Source organism: Ipomoea triloba, chromosome 12, assembly GCF_003576645.1.
Source record: "Ipomoea triloba cultivar NCNSP0323 chromosome 12, ASM357664v1".
Classification (NCBI taxonomy): Eukaryota; Viridiplantae; Streptophyta; class Magnoliopsida; order Solanales; family Convolvulaceae; genus Ipomoea; species Ipomoea triloba.
The window spans coordinates 4,006,873-4,029,277 of NC_044927.1; the positions used below are offsets into that span (position 1 = coordinate 4,006,873).

At 30.3% G+C, this 22,405-nt stretch overlaps 1 protein-coding gene across 1 annotated transcript; it reads left to right on the forward strand.

Moving 5' to 3' along the window:
* The first annotated feature begins 9,393 nt into the window (after positions 1-9,393).
* On the forward strand, positions 9,394-10,417 carry LOC115999782. Its single transcript, XM_031239688.1, has 2 exons — positions 9,394-9,884; positions 10,136-10,417. The coding sequence occupies exons 1-2, from the start codon at positions 9,467-9,469 to the stop codon at positions 10,216-10,218; spliced, it is 501 nt and encodes a 166-aa protein (XP_031095548.1). The 5' UTR covers positions 9,394-9,466; the 3' UTR covers positions 10,219-10,417.
* Positions 10,418-22,405: the final 11,988 nt, after the last annotated feature.

Consider the following 22,405-nt stretch of genomic DNA (forward strand, 5'->3'; position numbering starts at 1 on the left):
TGTTTGTTAAAAAAAAATACAATTGATGAAAAATAATAAGATTATAAGATCCTTTCTAAATAATTTATTACAGTAGGAATCGAACCCCTTGTCCCAATTGGATGTATATAAAAAATTCTTTGTATCTTTTTTTTTTTTTAATTTAAAAAAAAAATCTTTTTAACTTTAACAAAAAGATGCAAAAATTACAGGTTAAGAAAAGGATTATTCAAACCTCACATCGTAAACAACGTTCTACTTTAGTCCATTGGCCCTCCATTAAAAGGAAAATTATTGTGTAAACCACAATTCAAAATTACGTCGATTTGATGTTAAAAAAAATAATTGTTCTGTGCACGTGTTAGAATAATGAACTTTTGGGTAAGATAATATATTTTATGAGTTAGAATAATTTACTTTATGTGTTAGAATAATTTTCTTTATATGTTAGAATAATATACTTTATATGTGTTAGAATAATAAATTTTTTAGGTTAAGATAATGTATTTGATAAGTTAGAATAATATATAATGTATTTTATGTGTAAAAATAATAAAATTTATAAAATAAAATATTATATTTTATGAATTAAAATAATGTACTTTATGTGTTAGTATATATAATGTATTTTATGAGTTAAAATAATATGTTTTATATTTTTTTTTATTGCGATCCACGCAATAATGATTAAGTTTCAAAGTGATAAAGTTATCAATGAAAAGGTAGAGTTAAGGAGCCATCGCGAAGCATTAAAACAATAATCATTTCACCGAGGCGCCATTGACAAATGGACTGAACTTGATTGGATAAGAGGCAACGACGAGGTGAGCCTGAAAAACATCCTTAATACTAATTGTTAATTCGATAGACAAATGGATGTCACATAACGGTAGATTAAATGTTTTGTCGTCCAAGAAAAAGAACAGTAAATAATGTATGTTCATCTCTTTGCTCTTCCACTGCTGTTTGAAAAGGACGGAGCCACTGAGAAGGAATATACGGCGCGTCAAAAACATTTTCAGTAAACTTGTTAATCTATGATTAACCAGTAAACTAATAGGTAAACCAATTAATTTGTTTGTCGGTCAATCATCAACTACCACATTAAACGATTTTTTTTTGTCAAACATATCAAGAAGTGTTTTTGGAGCTAATAGTTACTCTTTGACATTTGTGCCAACTAAAAAAATTGATGATTGAATTATACACACATAATACTACTAAAATAACATTATTAGAATTAAGGGTGGACACTTTTCAAGTTTGACATGTTTTTACCCAAAACAGGTCAAATCCATCCTCAAACGGATCAAACTAGAAGATGGACCGAGGTGATATGTAAATATTGAATCGGGTTTCGGGTACAATGATTTAAAAATCGAATCCTACTTGAAACCCGAGCCGCTATATAAATGTTTCAACTTCCTAGAATGTTCACCACCTCATTTTCGCATTCCGCATGTCACCCTCTCTCAGATTCTGAAGATTCTCATTCTCTACCTCTCAATCTCTCACTCTCCGTCGTCTACCCTCCACGCCTCTCACCCTCTCTCAGATTCTCACTGTCTGCATCTCACCCACTCTCAAATTTTCATTCTTCACATGCCTCTCAATCTCTCAGTCTCCGTCTTCTACCCTCCAACTCTTAACCCTTCACTCTTCTACTCTCACCGGCTCACCCCTTCAGCTCACTCTCGGACTCTCACCCCATCATTCTCTAAAACAATCAACTATGGATAACCTAGACTAGTTTACCTCATTGTAGTCCTTTACTAACTAGAGTTACAATACGAGTTTCACTTAAAGCACACTTTCAAATAACAATTGCAGTTTTTCCATAAATTAAATAATATTGCTAAATTTTGTGCTCATCTAAGTGCAACAAGCAATTTTTTAGGCAAATTATTATGTGGGCCGTGGTCTACACAGCTGTGTGGACCATAGTCCAAAACGATATCACTTTGATGTTAAAAAAAGTAATGTAATTTATATATGTCTAGACCGTGGTTCATACAGTTGTATGAACCATGATCTACGCAATAATGATTAATTTTTTTCCAAACCAACATCTCTAAAATTGAATTGAGTTCACTCAACCCGCCTGGCCCAAATGGATGAATATCTTCGAATCCTCCAAAAAAACAAGGTCATGCCCACAGGCCATCAGAATATAGCCCAACTCGAACTTCTTAAAAATTTTCTAAACATTCATTTACAAAATATGTATCTGATTTAAAAATTCCTCCTTTTAGTCAACATTTGCATTTTTTTGAGTTCTATTACATGTAATCTCAAATTTCTCTCTCTCAATTTTGCTCTATGATATAGCGTACTCTGATATGTTAATTTTTATGTAGGTTTCAATACAAGTGTCTACATCAAGATTTTGTATGTAAGAATAAAAAATGAGAGTAGACATAATATCTTCTAATTTTTTATATACAAATAGTCTAAATAATTCAACATGACTTGTACGTGAGAAGTGTCACAGTATTTTATATATTGTAAATTAATTAACATCATTATAAGTCTTGGGATCGTTTATGTGTGCCTAAAACCTGTGGTGGCTTGGGTTTCAAGGAGCTCCGTGCCTTTAATTTGGCAATGTTGGGAAAACAGGCTTGGCGTTTCTTGACAATGCCCAATTCTCTCGTAGCTCGGGTCTACAAGGCAAGGTACTATCCTAAATCCTCTTTTATTGATGCTTCTTTGGGTAATAATCCGAGTTTCTGTTGGAGGAGTATTATGGCTGCACATGGATTAATATGTGGGGGTGTAAGGCGTAGAATTGGTAATGGAAACTCTACCCTGATTTGGGGCCATCCCTGGATGCTTGACACTGGGGATCCAATGATTCACACACCAATGCCCCCACAATTGAGTGGGTCTCTTGTCTCTGGTTTGATTAGTGAGGAATCTGGTACATGGGATCACTCCATTATAACTGACATATTTTTACCGAATGATGTGATTCGTATTATGAAAATTCCTATCTCCCCCAATTATGATGCTTCTTGGTACTGGTTTGGTGACCCGATGGGATGCTATTCGGTCAAAAATAGTTATAGAGCCATAGTTGGGGATTACACTAATCCCCACAATAGCTTTGATCAATGGAACCTATTGAAAGTCCCCCCTAAGTGGAAATTGTTTCTTTGGAGAGCCCTGAATGATATCCTCCCGGTCACCACTAATTTGATTTTAAAGAGAGTGGAGGTTCTAATTTGATTTTAAACAGAGTGGAGGTGGAGCCTGCATGCCCAATGTGTGCAAATGTTCATGAAAATATAATGCATGCCCTATTATTGTGTGACTTCTCCCAATTAGTTTGGCATGAGTCACCTTTGAGTATCACTAAATTTGGGGCTAACAGCTTTCATGAGTGGTATACAAGTACTTGGTCAATCCTAACAACTGATCAATTATGCATGACAGTGGCACTCTTATATTATATTTGGCGGGGCCGCAACAACGCAGTATGGAATGGTTTTCTTCCAACACCAAAGAAAGATGTGGCAGCGGCACTAACCACACTCCATGCATGGCAAGCGGCGAACTGTGGCAACCAGTCTTCATCGACATTACCGCCACCGGCCAACGCGGCATCACAGCAGCTTGCAGAAGGCTTTCCAGATCGTCACAAATGCTTCTTCTATGCGGGATACAATCCGACGTCTCACAAAGCAACGTTCGGTGCTGTTCTAATGTCGTCAACGGGGAACTTTGTGGCTGCCTGCGCTGGTCCTCTTCACGATAGCTTCTCTCCACTCATGGCCGAGACTATCGCATGTAAAGAGGTGTTGTCATGGCTTAAAGGCAGGGAGGTTCTCGCTGTTGATGTTCACACAAATTGTATGCAGCTCTGCAGTGGATTAAACTCAAGTCTATCTCCTTATTATTCTTATGCAGGTTTATTCTTAGACGATTGCAGGAGGTTAGCTTCAGATTTTATGTCTTGTCGTTTTTGTTTTACTCCGAGATCACAAAATGTGATTGCTCATTCTTTAGCATCTGCGGCCGTTTCACAGGCTAGCACGTTGTACTGGGACTCAGTCCCACCCGACTCTATTATTTCTTTTCTATAATATTTGAAACCTCTCGGGGTTGTTTTCAAAAAAGAAAAAAAAACATCATTATAAGTTAGTCGTATGGTTTGACAAAAGAATTTTTCTTATTTTTAGTTGTACGAGTATTAGGTCACTTTCAAATTTTATTGACAATTTTTTTTTCTTAATATTTGATTCACAATTTTAATTTAATTTTTTTTCATATTGTGTGTTTGGTTACAAATAAGGAATAAAAATCAAAATCATAGTTAGCGTGTAGTTGACAACTTTTTAAAACACAACTATGCAATTTGATTATATTAAAAATGAACATCATTCCATTTTATTGGTAATATGATTTTTAAGTTTGGATTAGTACTTTTAGATTTTTGTTTTGATTTTTTGTTCACATTGGTGCTTTGGATGTCCTTATATTAGGATCAATAGCCATAATTTTTTATTTTTGTATTTTTAAAACTTTTATTCACATTATAGGATCATATATAGCCAAACATCAATATTGATAATCAGTTCCACCCTACTACGAAACATGCAAAATACTTCCACCAAAATCATTACCATATATTACCAAGTAGTTGATTCCCATTCCGATTCTGATTGCCTTCTGTGAACCAAACACACCCTATATTCTTCTGGCTATTTGATAATTGAGATAAAATATTATTATAAGGGTTTATTTGGATTTAATAGAATTAAAACCTTAGACATGCAAGTTTTATGTCAATGACAATTTTTTAGAATTTATAGAGGAGACATGTCGCTATGATTCATGTGCTTTGTTCTTTGATGAGGGTTGTACTAGATAGTACTTGCACCAAGTGGGAGAATATAAGATTTTGCCCTGAAATATATTATATATTAAGGTTTTAATTAAGTGGTGCAAGTTGACTAGACAGTTTGGTTAAACTGCATATAACTAGAAGTTGTTAGTCAATTGACTAATATAATGCCTATATAGATGGGATATAGGTAATAGTACATTATATAGCACCTCCAGACTTCAACTACGATGGCTTGGAATCAACACTGATTCTGCTTCAACTGCTACGAGGTCAGATCCTCGTATTTAAGTTATTCAGTATTATTAGGCTACAAATATATACATATTCTTCTTCTAAATTGATTGAACATATTTCCTCTCCATTTGGTCAGACACCCAGACCACAGCAGCAATCTAGCAGAAATTTCAGGCAAAAAGTGACCGACGACCACACCGTTACAAGAACACTAATTATCTGTGCTAGTAGGTCATCAATCGATTTTTGGCTTCATTGCATCAAAATCAATTATTGATGAGTGTAATTGCACCTTTAAAAAGTTTAGGGAGCTAATTGACTTTTCATCTAAAGTTCGATGACATATTTGACCATTTTTCCTTAAAAATTAATATACTTTCAATTACTCAAATAATGTACTTTTTATTTATGGTCCATATAGTAACTGTGTAGACCATGGTTTACATAATAATGATTGCTTCCTCCCCTTTAAGTGGCATTGGTTAAAAAAGGAAAAACTTTTTATTTTCATGAGCTACCTAGGGATTAGTCAATCACACCATAAGTTATAACATATATCTAAGAAGTGAATAATATGAAATGACTTATATATGGGTGTCTAGTATTGCTCAAAATTAAATAGAAAATACAGATGAGTAAAATTATTCTTTTGTTTTGATATATATGTGTGTGAGAACAAGTTGTCCCGTTTCAACGTACAAAGTAATTTTATCTGTTCATTTATAACTTTTAAAAATTATACAAATTGAAAATTAAGATGAGATTAATATAATTCATATTTTCTCACGAAACTGTTAGTTCTCACTTGAATCGATTTAGTGCATGAGATTTATCTTAATGGGCGCTCCGCCGATCCCCTACTTCTAAAAAATATGGCAGCTATATCTGTGATTCTCTGTTATCCATATTTTAGCTTGCCACACATGACACATGGTTATCGATCTCATGATGGACTTTGTTTGGTCAAAGTTTATGATTATCTCATTAAGGTTAATTGAAGTCTTAATTGTTTTCTTCCGAAATAAAAGCATTTGACGCCGGCAATCACGTAAGACGTAAGTAGAACGTGGAATAATATTAGACTAGAGAAGAAAGTCCAATTTCCTTGAATTCCTTTGCAATGAATTGAATTTCCAAGCTGTCCTCAACAACTTGTTTGAGTGATGCAGAACGTCAATTCTGTACTGCTCCTTCTCTTTTGGGATTACCTTAAACCAGCTTTTAATAATTCAACTCACTACATCATTTCTTTTGAATGTACCATAAGTTCTTTATTTTATTTTTGGTCTGACCTATCTAATTTTTGAATGATTTAACAAAGACTTTGTGTTGCGGTAAAGATTAGAGTTGTGAAAAATTCAAAAGTGACCATTAAAATTAAAACATTAAAAAGGATATGCGTGATGGGATAATTGGCTCGAGCAGGCAATTTAAATAGGTTATCACGACCTAATTTAGTCGCTTTAATTTGGTTCAGAAACGTCATACAATCTAATCTCGAAATCAATTCACAAATAACAATTAATCCATAGGAATCAATGTGAGAAGACGTGCAGTGGGATGACCTTAAATTAGCTCCAAGCTAGAACCCGGGCCAGTGAAGAGTGTATGGCTGGAGACATTCCAAAATTATGTTAGGAGACACTTCATTTAATAATCACGAAGAGCCTATTGACCTTCTTGATTTATGCGCCTTTGTCAGTTAAGACCACAAGACAGAATTTATCCGGTGCATACATATATATCGTACCCTTAGTAGTGGGGGCAAGGCCCCCTACCCCTGAATTTCCATCCCTCTATTTACCACCTTCTAATCGCTATCATGGGACATTCAAACTTGTGTTCGACACGTACATAACGAAACTAATTTTTGTGTTGATTAAGGTTTGATCTGCATGTTTGGATGTCGTCCACTCCTCTCGATGGTATTTTTCTGTTGTTTATGAAGTGGTTGGAATACGACATTATATTATGAATGGAGGTGTGGTGTGGCCACTATACACACTCAGTGCTGTGCTATATATACCATCATATCATAATATCATATCATGCACTGCATAGTGCCACTTCAAATCACACCCATATGAATATATGATATTTGGAATCCCGGCCGGCCTTTGTTGAAAATTATTGTTAATTAAAGTTTCACTTTCATTTATCCATCGTCTATCCACACATTCTTATAACTAACTTTTTTTTTTTTTTTGATAAATTAAAGTTTTTATATACTACTTAATTATCGTATCTTAGGCTACTGTCTTTTATTATTATTTTCATAGCACGCCAATGACGCCATTGTGCACATAATGTAAGTGTTCTAAACAAAAACTATGAATAGTATTTAAATCTAAATCTTATATAAAATTAAACCATGTTTGATTTTTAATTGGAATAGAAAAAGTTAGCAGGAATTTTTATTATACAAATAAAATTTTCAAAGAAAAAAAATTTCTGCCACAGTCGGATTTCCAAAGATGTGATCAGCAAAGACCCTGGGCGACGTTGTCGCACCCTTGAGAAAGGCGAGGGACACCTTGATTGTAGTCCTCAACGGCTTGCCCGACCATCCTCTCGAACTCTGCAACTTTACCTTCCATCTTGCGAATCTTGGCATTGCCCCTATCGATGCTCAATCGGGCCACTTCCACTTCTTTTAGAATGCGTACTCGGCACCCTTGGCTGAGCAGAAGAGGCCGGCCAACCCGTTACTCAGTTGTGAACAAGTTATGCACGTTAATAAGCTCGTAATAAACAATAAGAAATATCATACTAGACTCGGGATACCTGGAGGACGTCACGACACAGGTGCTCCTAAACCCGATTGGTGCTCCACTTGGATTGATCTTTCATTGGTGGTAGGAGGGAGCTAATCCGGTCAAGAACCCCAAGCTTAGTAACTCGAATAACATACCCGAATCCAAGGCCCTTCCATCTAAAAGACAAACAACCACTCACATCACTCGACCGATCACATAGGGACCTTGGCCGTATCTAAAATGCCTTTCGGCTCCCCATGTGCATGCAGGACACATCGCCAAGATTCCGAGCTACCGACATGTGCCCCTCTTAACCTCTATATATAAATAGTGCATTAAATGCTTGAAGGGAGGGGGGAGGGGGGGGGGAGGAGGTGACTTTTGGATTCTCACCTAAGTCATATCAGCTCGGAAACCTTCGACCCACTATCACTTATTTCCGAACCCACATATATACTACAATCGATACATAGACGTATTCGTATAACCGGGTGCATTTACCTCATCACCTATTGTTCATAAATGTTCTCTTTAGTATATTGAAATATTAAAATGACAAATCAAAATCAAAATTATAAAGTAAAAGTGATTGGTGATCATAGGTTCGAACCCAGGTGGTTGGGCTTAGATAAATCATTATTGTGTAAACCATAAATAAAAAGTACATTATTTTTGTATATAAAATACGTTATTTGAGTACTGAAAGTACTTTATTTTTTTTATACTATTAAATAATATACATTTAGTACACAAATAATGTACTTTTAATATATTAAAAATGTTCATTGTGTCTTTGTATGCAGGAAAAGTATATTATTTGAATACTGAAAATACATTATTTTGTATATGTACATTTAGTACACAAATAATGTACTTTTAATATATTAAAAATGTGTTTTTTTAATAATCCACACAACACTGTGTTGATCATGGTCCACACACATAATTTGTCAGCTTAGATTCTTTAGGTTAAAAATGTTTGAGAAAGTATAAAACATATACTACATTGTAAAAGATAATGAATATGTCTTTTTAAAAAATATATTAAAAGTAAAAGAGGAAATAAATTAGTGTTTATATTTTGTAAATAGAAATAGAAAAAAAAACTAATCGATATATAAAAATGTCGGTTATTTTTTATTAGTTAAAAGACAAAGAAGATTAGTAGAGAAGCAAACATTATGCTCATGTACTTTTTTTGGTTTATTTAATAGACATAAGATGATTGAAGTTATATCCAAGACTAATATTATACATATTTATAAAAGTAATGCTACTCGTTGTTTCCAATTCTTTTCCTTTTACTCTCTCTTTTTGTTATGATATTGATACTCTTATTCTTTCATTACAATAAAATTTATTTTCTTTATTTTCTTTTTTTTCATGCACAGATAGAACATTTGGTACAATTGTGCAAGTAGAATATTTTACAAAAATACTTTACAAAAGGAATAAACTAAAGAACGGGCCATGCTGACTAGGACCAACCAATGCTTAGCGTGCAGGTCCCACCCATGCGGGCCCACAGGCTGGACACTTTCTCAAGGGAGATATAGTCCAAGCAATCCTCATTTCCACCCTTTGAACAAGTAACATATATCCCCGCCGGCGCCGGCGCCGAGCTCCCTGTAACAGGGGCTGCGCCACCATGTCAGGCGACCACGAGGCCCAGGAGGAGGAACACCCACTTCCACCGCCACCGCCGCCGAAAACGCCGCTTCTACCGCCACCCACGGCGTCGTCGTTGTACAAACAGAACACGTGGTCGCCGGAGACTTTCCGCGACGAGGTGTGGCAGCGCCGGAAAGAGAACCACGGGAAACACCTGAAGCGGCGCAGCAAAAGCGTCACCGATGAAGATCTCAACGAGCTCAAGGCGTGTATAGAACTCGGGTTCGGGTTCGACTCGCCGGAAATGGACCAACGCCTCTCCGAGACTTTCCCGGCCTACAGCCTTTTCTACTCCGTCAACAAGCACCTCAACGACACCGTTTCAAAGACCGCCACCGCCTCCGATTGCGACACCGCCTCCTCCGTGGGCAGCCCCGACACCATGTTTGGCCCTGGTAATCCCCTGTCATATTTACTATTTTTTTTAGTACTATTGATTCTGTTACAATATAATATCTGTTCATAGTTATTTTATCGTCTGAACCCACACTTCTCATGTGGGGTGCTAACTTTTTTTTTCTTTAGCAATTTTTATTATTTTTAAATTTAATTATTATAATTTCCTTTGCTTGAAAAGCAAGTTTTTTGAAATGATTAATATCACCACATATGAATCTGAGTTTCTGGTGGGAATAATTGGATGAAGGAGAACGGCCAGAGATTGTGAAGACGAGGTTGAAGCGATGGGCACAAGTGGTTGCCTGTTCTCTGCGTCATTCTTCCAACTAATGTACGGTGATGATGATGAGGATGATGAAGACGATGAATGATCAGTACAGTGTAACAAAGACAACAGGTTTTTTGTTTTGTTTTTTTCCATAATGTTTGTGTTACAAGTTGATGATGATGACGATGATTTGCCATGTCTTTTCTTATGCTCTATATTGTGTTCTTATTCCTTTTTAAAGAAATTGGTTCTTGAAATTTATATATATATATATATATATATATATATATATATAGACTTTGGTTCAAATGCGTCTGCACCATCCAATTTCATTAATCCTACTGAAATTTGCGTATGTTTAAGTGGGGTTATTATGGTAATTTTAATATTTATATTACGTGAATTGGAATGGTGCATTTTAGTACATAGTGTGGTGCGTTTGAATACATGTTGTGATGCGTTTTATTACGTATGTTGGTGTATTAACTGTGTTGTGGAATGGTGTGTTTTAATCTATTCGCTAGTGCATTTTCTTACATAGAAAGATGTGTAACTGTGTTGTGGAATGGTGTGTTTTAATACGTCACCTGGTGCATTTTAATACATTGAATGGTGTGTATTTTATTAACACATGTGTTTCTAATAAGTGTGGTGCATTTTAATACGTAGAATGGTGCATATTTTAGCACATGTTTTCTAATATGTGTAAATAGTGTATGGTTTTAATCTGACATAAGGCACGTTGTGGTACATTTTAATACGTAGAATGATGTGTTTTATTAAGTATATTGATGAATTTTAAGTGAATAGGTGTATTTGGTATATTGTGTGGAATGATGTGTTTTATCAATCCTCTGGTGCGTTTTAGTACGTAGAATGGTGTGTTCTGTAACATATATATATTGCGCGTTGATTTGATGAGTTGATATGATCTAATGGCTGAAAATAGGTCGCACGACCACACCTAATGACCAGGCCACACCTGATCATGACTCTATATATATATATATATATATTACATGATTAACTTGATGACTTTTGTAGCCAAGGAAAAGAACAATTGCTTAGACATGAAATAATGCATGTCTTGAGTGGACTCCAACTTGTGAAATATTTATATAAAAGCGTTTACCAACTTCACTTAATGAGTGGAGAAGACTAGAAAATTAGAATGATTATTAGTATAATTTGTAGAATAGAGATGTTTGGTTTTGACTTTTTCTTTGGCATAAGCTTTCACCGCCCATGAACACCAACTCCATTTCAGTATTCATGATGATATCAGACTACTTTTTTACTCAAAGAAAATGACCTCAATTCAATCCACAAAAAATATCCAATTGTCTTTTGATCAATAATTGTGTTCAAATTTTATCAATAATTCTTGAGTGATATGATAATCATTATATAATATCGATTAATATGTAAATTCGAATTTTGCTAATTAATCTAGCTCGTTTCTTAGATGATAACAACAACACCCCTCACCACAACAACAAGCTAGAAGTAGAGTTTTAACTTGAATATGATATGAAACAAGAACTCCTTGGTTGGCAAATGGTTGAGTATGAATTAATACCATATGGGATCCAAGTATAATGATTTTAAATTTTAACTATCCATGAACTTCCAGGAGGACTACAACTGCTTAATTAAAATTTTAAAATTGAAGGACTATAGGTGGTTAACTTTGACTACGGAGGGTAACAGTTTGAAAATTAAAGGGTCACGGTGGTCAATTTGAAAGTTTAGGACTGAACGTAGCAAAATCATCGTATTCAAATTAAAGTACCCTCTGTAGCATTAAGTCGGTTGAGTATTGATAGGAAATAGGATGGTTAAAAAATTATTAAAAAGAAAAAGAAAAACTTCTTAAAGTTAAAAATTATCAAGTAGAGTTGGAGTGCAATTTTACACATAAATATTATACAAATTTCCATTACAATTACATGACTTTGATGACTGTTACGTTGGATATTTCCAATGCTATCATTATCTTTTTAAATATTTATGCTGCAAGCCTGCAACATATGAAATCCTACCAAAACTACGTCCCCTAAAATCATGCATAAAATCAAAAAATAATAATATTTGGATTATGAATACAGCCATAATTACAAAACAACCCCTACATAAATATATTTAAACAAATAATATTAAATAATTGAAAAAATCAGCACCATATATAGATCAACACAAAATCAAGGGCCAAAATTAGGCCAAAACAACCCCTACATAAATACATTTAAACAAATAATATTAAATAATTGAAAATAAAAAATCAGCACCATATATAAACGCTTTACATTCGTGAGATTGAGGATATGAGGGGTCAGCGCCACGCCCAACTGCAGCCGCCCAAGCTTTGCATGTATGAGATTGAGGAGATTAGTATGCCACCCGTGCGATGCACGGAATGAAATTTGAAGGGAATTTACAAAGTATTAATATTAGAGTTAATACCACAAATGATCCTTTGACTATTGAGGTAGTACTTCTTTTAATCTTTGACTTTCAATTCGACCACAAATGGTCGTCTGACTTTTATTTTTTACCACAAATAGTCCTCTATTAAAATTTCTGTTAAATAGGTGTTAAATCTAAAGGTATTATCGTCAAATTGATATATATAATGATCATAAAATAAAAATGTTTAGAATTTTTCACCAACAACCATAATTGAAACAATTAACAAATATAAATACTCCTAAATAAAAAATAATGCACCTTATATCTCGTAATTATGCGTACAAAATGAAGATTTAATATTAGAGCTATCTGATTTAATTTAACCAACAGATTAAAATGGAATTTTTTTTTTTCAAAAACATTGCTTCCATTATTTTCATGGAATCATGGTTGTTCATACATGCTGATTAATATTTCACACTCTTCATAATCGATCAAACATTTTGTTTGGGACATAACTGAAAGCCGCCACAATTGAATTAATATAATTAATCAATTACAAATTGCAGACATTTAATCATGAATTTTTATTTAATTTGTTCATTTATGTAATTTGTCACGTCCTTTTTGTTTTTATATTCATTAACTTAATGTTTATTAATGTTTGAAATTAATTATGTTGTCATATAATTATAAAAAAAGAAATAATCATAATAATATTAATCAATTTGACGATATTACCCCTAGATTTAGCACCTATTTAACAGAAATTTTAACAGAGGACTATTTGTGGTCAAAAATAAAAGTCAGAGGACCATTTGTGGTCGAATTGAAAGTCGAGGACTAAAAGGAGTACTACCCCAATAGTTAAAGGACCATTTGTGGTATTAACTCTTAATATTATTAAATTTAATTTAAAATATAAGCAAATATGAAGTAAATTTAAAATCTATTTTGTTGTATATTTAGTTTAATAATAGCATTATGGTCATAATAAATTAAAAATTAATATTACTATTGGCAACTAGTATTTTCGCCCGTGCGTTGCACGGAATTAATTTATTATAATATTTTAAGAATATTTGGATCGATATACAATTATATAAATTATAACATCGAATATTATATAGCGCAATTGATGAAATTTGTTGGATTGATTATGTTTTCTGATGTTTTCTTTGCTTGAATTAGAGCAAATAATTGTCCAATTACCCGTGTGATTCACGGATAAATTTTTGTATTATTTATTTAGATAATAAAATTAAAGATAAAATTATTTTAAAAAAAATATAATATTGAACATGTACATTTATTTGATTATAAGATTAGTGCAAAAGTATCACTCAATTAATTGAATACTATATGACTTGTTTGTTTACCATTATCTTAAAAAGATCTATATTTAATATAACTTAAGTAATTATATTATTACAAAAATAAATATGAAAAAATGAGAAATAATTTAACTTTAATTATTACAGAGTATAAAAATAAATTCAACGACCAATATTTAGCTTAATTACGATAATAATTATTAGGCAATTATTATTAGTCAATTACACTAAATTAATTATTTTTCGTTAATAAAAATATCAATTCGTATATACAAAAATTATTATTATTATATATTAAATATGTTCGACCTTCTGCAGTGTTCATGTCACACGTGTACAAATTAATTTGATCAACGACATCTAAAGTTGGTGAGGGGATTGCTCAACCTTCTAGTTAATAAATATTAATTATTATGGAGTACTATTTATTAATATAATTAATAATTAATATAATTAATTAATTAATATTTAATTTATATAATTATAATAATATAATTTGCCGATTATATTTCCAATGAAATATTAATATATTCATTTTATTTTTTCAAATATTTTAATTTCCTTTTGAATATATTCATTTCCTTTTTCCTTTATAATTAGAATTATTTATTGTCATTCATTTTTCCTTCATAATTTTTTCCTAATATTTCATTTGTTGGTTAGTAATTCTTTTGTAGGGAAAGCTATGGTATATTTCCAGTGAAATATTAATATATTCATTTCGTTTTTCCTAATATTTTATTTCCTTTTAAATATATTCATTTCATTTTTCCTTCGTAAAAAGAATTAATATTGATCTCCATTCCTTTTTTCCTTCATATTTTTTTTTCTAATATTTCATTTGTTGGTTACTAATTTTTCATATGGAAAGTTGTGTCATATTTCCAGTGAAATATTAATATATTTCTTTCGTTTTTCCTAATATTTCATTTCCTTTTAAATATATTCATTTATATTTTCCTTCATAAAAAAAATTATTATTCATTCCCATTTTTTTTTCTTCATAATTTTTTCCTAATATTTCATTTGTTGGTTAGTAACTTGTTTATAGAGAAAACTATGTTATATTTCCAGTGAAATATTAATATGTTCATTTCGTTTTTTCTAATATTTTATTTTCTTTTGAATATATTTATTTCCTTTTTCCTTCATAAAAAGAATTAATATTATTTTACATTCCTTTTTCCTTTATAATTTTTTCCTAGTCATTCATTTGGNGTGGTCGAATTGAAAGTCGAGGACTAAAAGGAGTACTACCCCAATAGTTAAAGGACCATTTGTGGTATTAACTCTTAATATTATTAAATTTAATTTAAAATATAAGCAAATATGAAGTAAATTTAAAATCTATTTTGTTGTATATTTAGTTTAATAATAGCATTATGGTCATAATAAATTAAAAATTAATATTACTATTGGCAACTAGTATTTTCGCCCGTGCGTTGCACGGAATTAATTTATTATAATATTTTAAGAATATTTGGATCGATATACAATTATATAAATTATAACATCGAATATTATATAGCGCAATTGATGAAATTTGTTGGATTGATTATGTTTTCTGATGTTTTCTTTGCTTGAATTAGAGCAAATAATTGTCCAATTACCCGTGCGATTCACGGATAAATTTTTGTATTATTTATTTAGATAATAAAATTAAAGATAAAATTATTTTNTAATTTTTTCCTAGTCATTCATTTGGTGGTTACTATTTTTTTTGTAGTGAAAAGTTGTGTTATATTTCCAGTGAAATATTAATATATTCATTTTAGTTTTCATAATATTCCATTTTCTTTTTAGTATATTCATTTCTCTTTTCCTTCATCAAAAGAATTAATATTGCTTTCCATCCACTCCTTTTTCCTCATAATAATTGCCAATTAATTGGCCTGATTCCTTGCCAATTAATAAGAAAATATTAATAACAGATTCCCGTGTAATATTTATTTTATTTTCATTCATAAAAATATATTATAATTTTTTAATATATTTTCAGTGAAATATTAATAAATTCATTTTGTTTTCATTCCAAATAATTAATATAATTATAATTATAATATAATTTTCGATTATATTTCCAGTGAAATATGAATATATTCATTTCCTTTTCCTTTTTCCTTCATATATTCATTTCCATTTCTTTTTCCTTCATAATTTTTTGCTAATATTTCATTTGGTGGTTACTAATTTTTGCATAGGGAAAGCTATGTTATAGTGAATTTTTATTATTAATCTCCTTTTTCATTTGGCCTAATTCCTGTGCCAATTAGTAACATTAGTAACATAATATTAATAACAGATTTCCGTGTGTAATATTTATTTCCTTTTTCATTCATAAAAAGATTTTAATATTCATTTCCATATAATTAATAAGTAATATAATTATAAAAATATAAAAATATAATTGCCAATTATATTTCCAATGAAATATTAATATATTCATTTTATTTTTCCTTCATAAATATTAATATAATTAATATAATTATAATAATTTAATTGTCAAAATAAATTCAATTCCTTTTTTGTTCAATTTTCAATCAAATATTAATATTAATTTACTTTTTAAAATGGGCTAAATTTCGTGCCGTTTAATTTCCAATTAATTATTTTTAAATATTCTTTTTTTTTGAACTATAATTTCACCTCTGAACATGGTATGAATAAACGAATAAAACTACTACATATTCAAATGAATGTAAAACCATGAAATGTTAAGATTTAAAAAAAATTACACAAATTTAAAATTTGAAATATTTAATGTCCAAAAACATAAAATGTCTCTGATTTCAACAGGAAAATATTTTATTAATTGCTTCTCAACTTTCACATCCATCTCTTAACATATCCATTATCCTTTGCATCACATTGCTTATTAGGCTCCAAATATCTGCATTTATAATTAAAGAATCAAGAGAGCTAGAAATATAAGATTTCAAATATAAAAGAATAGTTAAAAAGTCAATTAAAAAAGAATAGTTAATACTTAGAATAAAAGTTGTAGTTATTTGACAAATTAGCTTACCTTTCGACAATTGAAACTACCAACAATTAACCCCAGCGCTTGTGATTGTAAAATATAAGAACCTACAATGAAGGTAACCAAAAAAATAAAAAATAAAAATAAAATAAAGATAAGATAAGAACAATAAAAAAGCAGTATATATGTCACATTTTTATAGAGAAAGGTGGTTCTTCCTATGCACATTTGACAAATTAGCTTACCTTTCGACAATTGAAGCTACCAACAATTAACCCCAGCGCTTGTGATTGTAAAATATAAGAACCTACAATGAAGGTAACCAAACAAATAAAAAAAATATAAGAACCTACAATGAAGGTAACCAAACAAATAAAAAAAAAAAAAGAACCTACAATGAAGGTAACCAAACAAATAAAAAAAAAAAGATAAGATAAGAACAGTAAAAAAAGCAGTAAATACGTCACATTTTTATGGAGAATGGTGGTTCTTCCTATGTACATTGATGTTTTCACAAACGAAAAAAACATAACTAAGAGAGATTAAAATTGGTGGTGGTGGTGGACTGAGTTTCTTCTTGTATTTATAGCCATAAAGAGAAAGTGGACTGAGTTTCTTCTTGTATTTATAGCCATAAAGAGAAAGATGCAGAGCTATTATTGTTAATTGATAGCCATAAAGAGAAAGATGCAGAGCTATTATTGTTAATTGGTAATAATTGGTAATTGGTAATTGGTAATTTATTGTTAATTGGTAATAATTGGTAATTGGTAATTGGTAATTGGTAATTCATTTGATTACCATTCATATGTTTTGACCATTAACATAATAATAACATATCTTTTGGTAATAATTGCTAATTTGGTAATAAATAAATGGAATTGTAAACAAATAGGTATTGGAATATAATATATATGGAATTCAATTATAATTAATAGAATTCCATACAATTATAACTAATATATTTTTATATATTATTATATAGATATAGATATAGATATAGATTCTTATTCTACCATAATAAATAAATAAATAAATCTATGTCATAAACATTTGTCAGTGGTATTACATTAATGCATGTATATATATATATTAATCTATATGAAATACAAATATATTATCATAATAATTAATTACCATAAACAATTTTAAGTGGTATTACATTAATGCACGTATATGTATTAATCTATAAAATATAAATATACTATCATAATAATTAATTACCATAAATATTTTTCAGTGGTATTACAATAATGCACGTATATGTATTAATCTATAAAATACAAATATACTATCATAATAATTACCATAATTACTAATAAGGAATTACCATAATTACTAATAACTAATTACCAATCTATACTATATATAATATATTATGATTACCATAATTACTAATATTATAATAGAATAATATTAATTAATTATAATTAGAATAATAATAACCATATTACTAAAATGCCCCTACGTTTGGGCGGGAAATTTTGGAGGAGGATAATGTTTTTATATATAGTATAGATGTGGCAAAGTGGTAATGTCACAATAGTCGACGGACTAAAAGTGATATTAATTATAAATTAAAATAAGGAACAATATTAAAATTGGATTATCATATTCATTACACAAAATATAGACACATTATTGGTTACACAAAATCACAAAGTTCCATTACATATAAAACTGAACATACTATTGTATGATCGAATATGTTGTAGGAAATGCTTGCTCCTAGCACTACCACTAAAAAACAGTTCAAATATTTTGACCAGAGGAACATTTGTATTTGACAACTTAATCTTTTCATTCCCACAACATATGGAAAATCTTGGTGCAGAATTCATTTTAGCACTTTTTAATCTCTCATCATATCAAAACATTGCTCCATAATGTTCAGAATCAAGATATGAAACTACAATATACAATAAATATTCACAAAAAATAACATTAAATATAATATGCACAAAATTATAACGATTGATTAAATAACACCACAAAAAAAACGGATGATATAAATATATTAACCTTCGTTTGTATTCAGCACCATATATAAACGCTTTACATTCATGAGATTGAGGATATGAGGGGTCACAGCCACGCCCAACTGCAGCCGCCCAAGCTTTGCATTTATGAGATTGAGGAGATTATGAGTCAAATTAAAGTCACACCAAACTGTTGTCGCCCAAAGCATAAAAGTTAAGTTTTTGTCTTTCTGGGGAGTCAAACTTTAACGTAGAAAATTATCATGAAAAGGAAATTAATTACAATCATCTGAGGAGTTTTTTGAAATTAATTATTTTTTAATTATGGGGTACATGACAATTACTTTATTAAATAATAAATTTGACTAATTAAAGATCTTTAAAAAATATTTTTGAATTCTTATATGATTAAAAAACTGAAGTCATTGTATTGATTTTTGAGTTTGTCAAAGTTGCAAATTGTCCCTTGGGCGACTTGTTTTATTGGATAAATTTTGATCCGACAAGTCCATCTTTTATTGCTAGGGGTATTAAACAGGACAATTACTTTATTAAATAATAGATTTGACTAATTAAAGGTATATAAAAAATATTTTTGAATTCTTATATGATTCAAAAAATTGAAGTCATTGNAAAGATAAGATAAGAACAATAAAAAAGCAGTATATATGTCACATTTTTATAGAGAAAGGTGGTTCTTCCTATGCACATTTGACAAATTAGCTTACCTTTCGACAATTGAAGCTACCAACAATTAACCCCAGCGCTTGTGATTGTAAAATATAAGAACCTACAATGAAGGTAACCAAACAAATAAAAAAAAAAAGATAAGATAAGAACAGTAAAAAAAGCAGTAAATACGTCACATTTTTATGGAGAATGGTGGTTCTTCCTATGTACATTGATGTTTTCACAAACGAAAAAAACATAACTAAGAGAGATTAAAATTGGTGGTGGTGGTGGACTGAGTTTCTTCTTGTATTTATAGCCATAAAGAGAAAGATGCAGAGCTATTATTGTTAATTGGTAATAATTGGTAATTGGTAATTGGTAATTGGTAATTCATTTGATTACCATTCATATGTTTTGACCATTAACATAATAATAACATATCTTTTGGTAATAATTGCTAATTTGGTAATAAATAAATGGAATTGTAAACAAATAGGTATTGGAATATAATATATATGGAATTCAATTATAATTAATAGAATTCCATACAATTATAACTAATATATTTTTATATATTATTATATAGATATAGATATAGATATAGATTCTTATTCTACCATAATAAATAAATAAATAAATCTATGTCATAAACATTTGTCAGTGGTATTACATTAATGCATGTATATATATATATTAATCTATATGAAATACAAATATATTATCATAATAATTAATTACCATAAACAATTTTAAGTGGTATTACATTAATGCACGTATATGTATTAATCTATAAAATATAAATATACTATCATAATAATTAATTACCATAAATATTTTTCAGTGGTATTACAATAATGCACGTATATGTATTAATCTATAAAATACAAATATACTATCATAATAATTACCATAATTACTAATAAGGAATTACCATAATTACTAATAACTAATTACCAATCTATACTATATATAATATATTATGATTACCATAATTACTAATATTATAATAGAATAATATTAATTAATTATAATTAGAATAATAATAACCATATTACTAAAATGCCCCTACGTTTGGGCGGGAAATTTTGGAGGAGGATAATGTTTTTATATATAGTATAGATGTGGCAAAGTGGTAATGTCACAATAGTCGACGGACTAAAAGTGATATTAATTATAAATTAAAATAAGGAACAATATTAAAATTGGATTATCATATTCATTACACAAAATATAGACACATTATTGGTTACACAAAATCACAAAGTTCCATTACATATAAAACTGAACATACTATTGTATGATCGAATATGTTGTAGGAAATGCTTGCTCCTAGCACTACCACTAAAAAACAGTTCAAATATTTTGACCAGAGGAACATTTGTATTTGACAACTTAATCTTTTCATTCCCACAACATATGGAAAATCTTGGTGCAGAATTCATTTTAGCACTTTTTAATCTCTCATCATATCAAAACATTGCTCCATAATGTTCAGAATCAAGATATGAAACTACAATATACAATAAATATTCACAAAAAATAACATTAAATATAATATGCACAAAATTATAACGATTGATTAAATAACACCACAAAAAAAACGGATGATATAAATATATTAACCTTCGTTTGTATTCAGCACCATATATAAACGCTTTACATTCATGAGATTGAGGATATGAGGGGTCACAGCCACGCCCAACTGCAGCCGCCCAAGCTTTGCATTTATGAGATTGAGGAGATTATGAGTCAAATTAAAGTCACACCAAACTGTTGTCGCCCAAAGCATAAAAGTTAAGTTTTTGTCTTTCTGGGGAGTCAAACTTTAACGTAGAAAATTATCATGAAAAGGAAATTAATTACAATCATCTGAGGAGTTTTTTGAAATTAATTATTTTTTAATTATGGGGTACATGACAATTACTTTATTAAATAATAAATTTGACTAATTAAAGATCTTTAAAAAATATTTTTGAATTCTTATATGATTAAAAAACTGAAGTCATTGTATTGATTTTTGAGTTTGTCAAAGTTGCAAATTGTCCCTTGGGCGACTTGTTTTATTGGATAAATTTTGATCCGACAAGTCCATCTTTTATTGCTAGGGGTATTAAACAGGACAATTACTTTATTAAATAATAGATTTGACTAATTAAAGGTATATAAAAAATATTTTTGAATTCTTATATGATTCAAAAAATTGAAGTCATTGTATTGATTTTGAGTTTGTCAAAGTTGCAAATTGTCTCTAGGGGACTTATTTTATTGGATAAATTTTGGTCTGACAGGTCTATCTTTTATTGCAATACACAACCAACAAACCAAGCCATTACTCATCTTGTGTATTGGAGGGCAGGAAGCTCCACTTATACATGTGGAGATGGCTGGCATCCAAGTAGTGGAGGACACGTATATAGCTAAGAATGAAAGTTAAATTAGCCGATGTCGTACATTTGTCAACCATTCGGAAGGCCTTCGACGCTATATAAGGCACCATTGCCTCTCCTTAAAAGATCACCCCTTGGTTAACTCAACCCCTGGTCCAATGGCATTATTATGCGCCAGTATGGCAGTATTTAAGCTGAGCGCTCCAAACAATAAAATTAATTTTTCTTACGACCGTCTAAGATACATATGGACCAGAGATACATATATATTTCAATATAACCAAATATATCCGAGATAGTAATTAAATAAGAAACCTTTAATATTAATATATTATACCAAAAAAGTGGATACATATCCATTTCAATACCTAGGTACTCGACTGTATATATAGAAGAACATTTTGTTTCTGATACAGCAACTAAAATCTTTTTGTAATATTTGCAAAAGCCTTTCGAAAACACACAGTGATTGTCCTCAAGAGTCAAGA

Excerpts from the sequence above, each read along its gene's own strand:
- LOC115999782 (XM_031239688.1), top strand. The coding sequence starts at position 9,467 with ATGTCAGGCGACCACGAGGCCCAGGAGGAGGAACACCCACTTCCACCG. Across the intron at positions 9,885-10,135 it reads CGACACCATGTTTGGCCCTG|GAGAACGGCCAGAGATTGTG; the intron begins GTAATCCCCTGT and ends AATTGGATGAAG.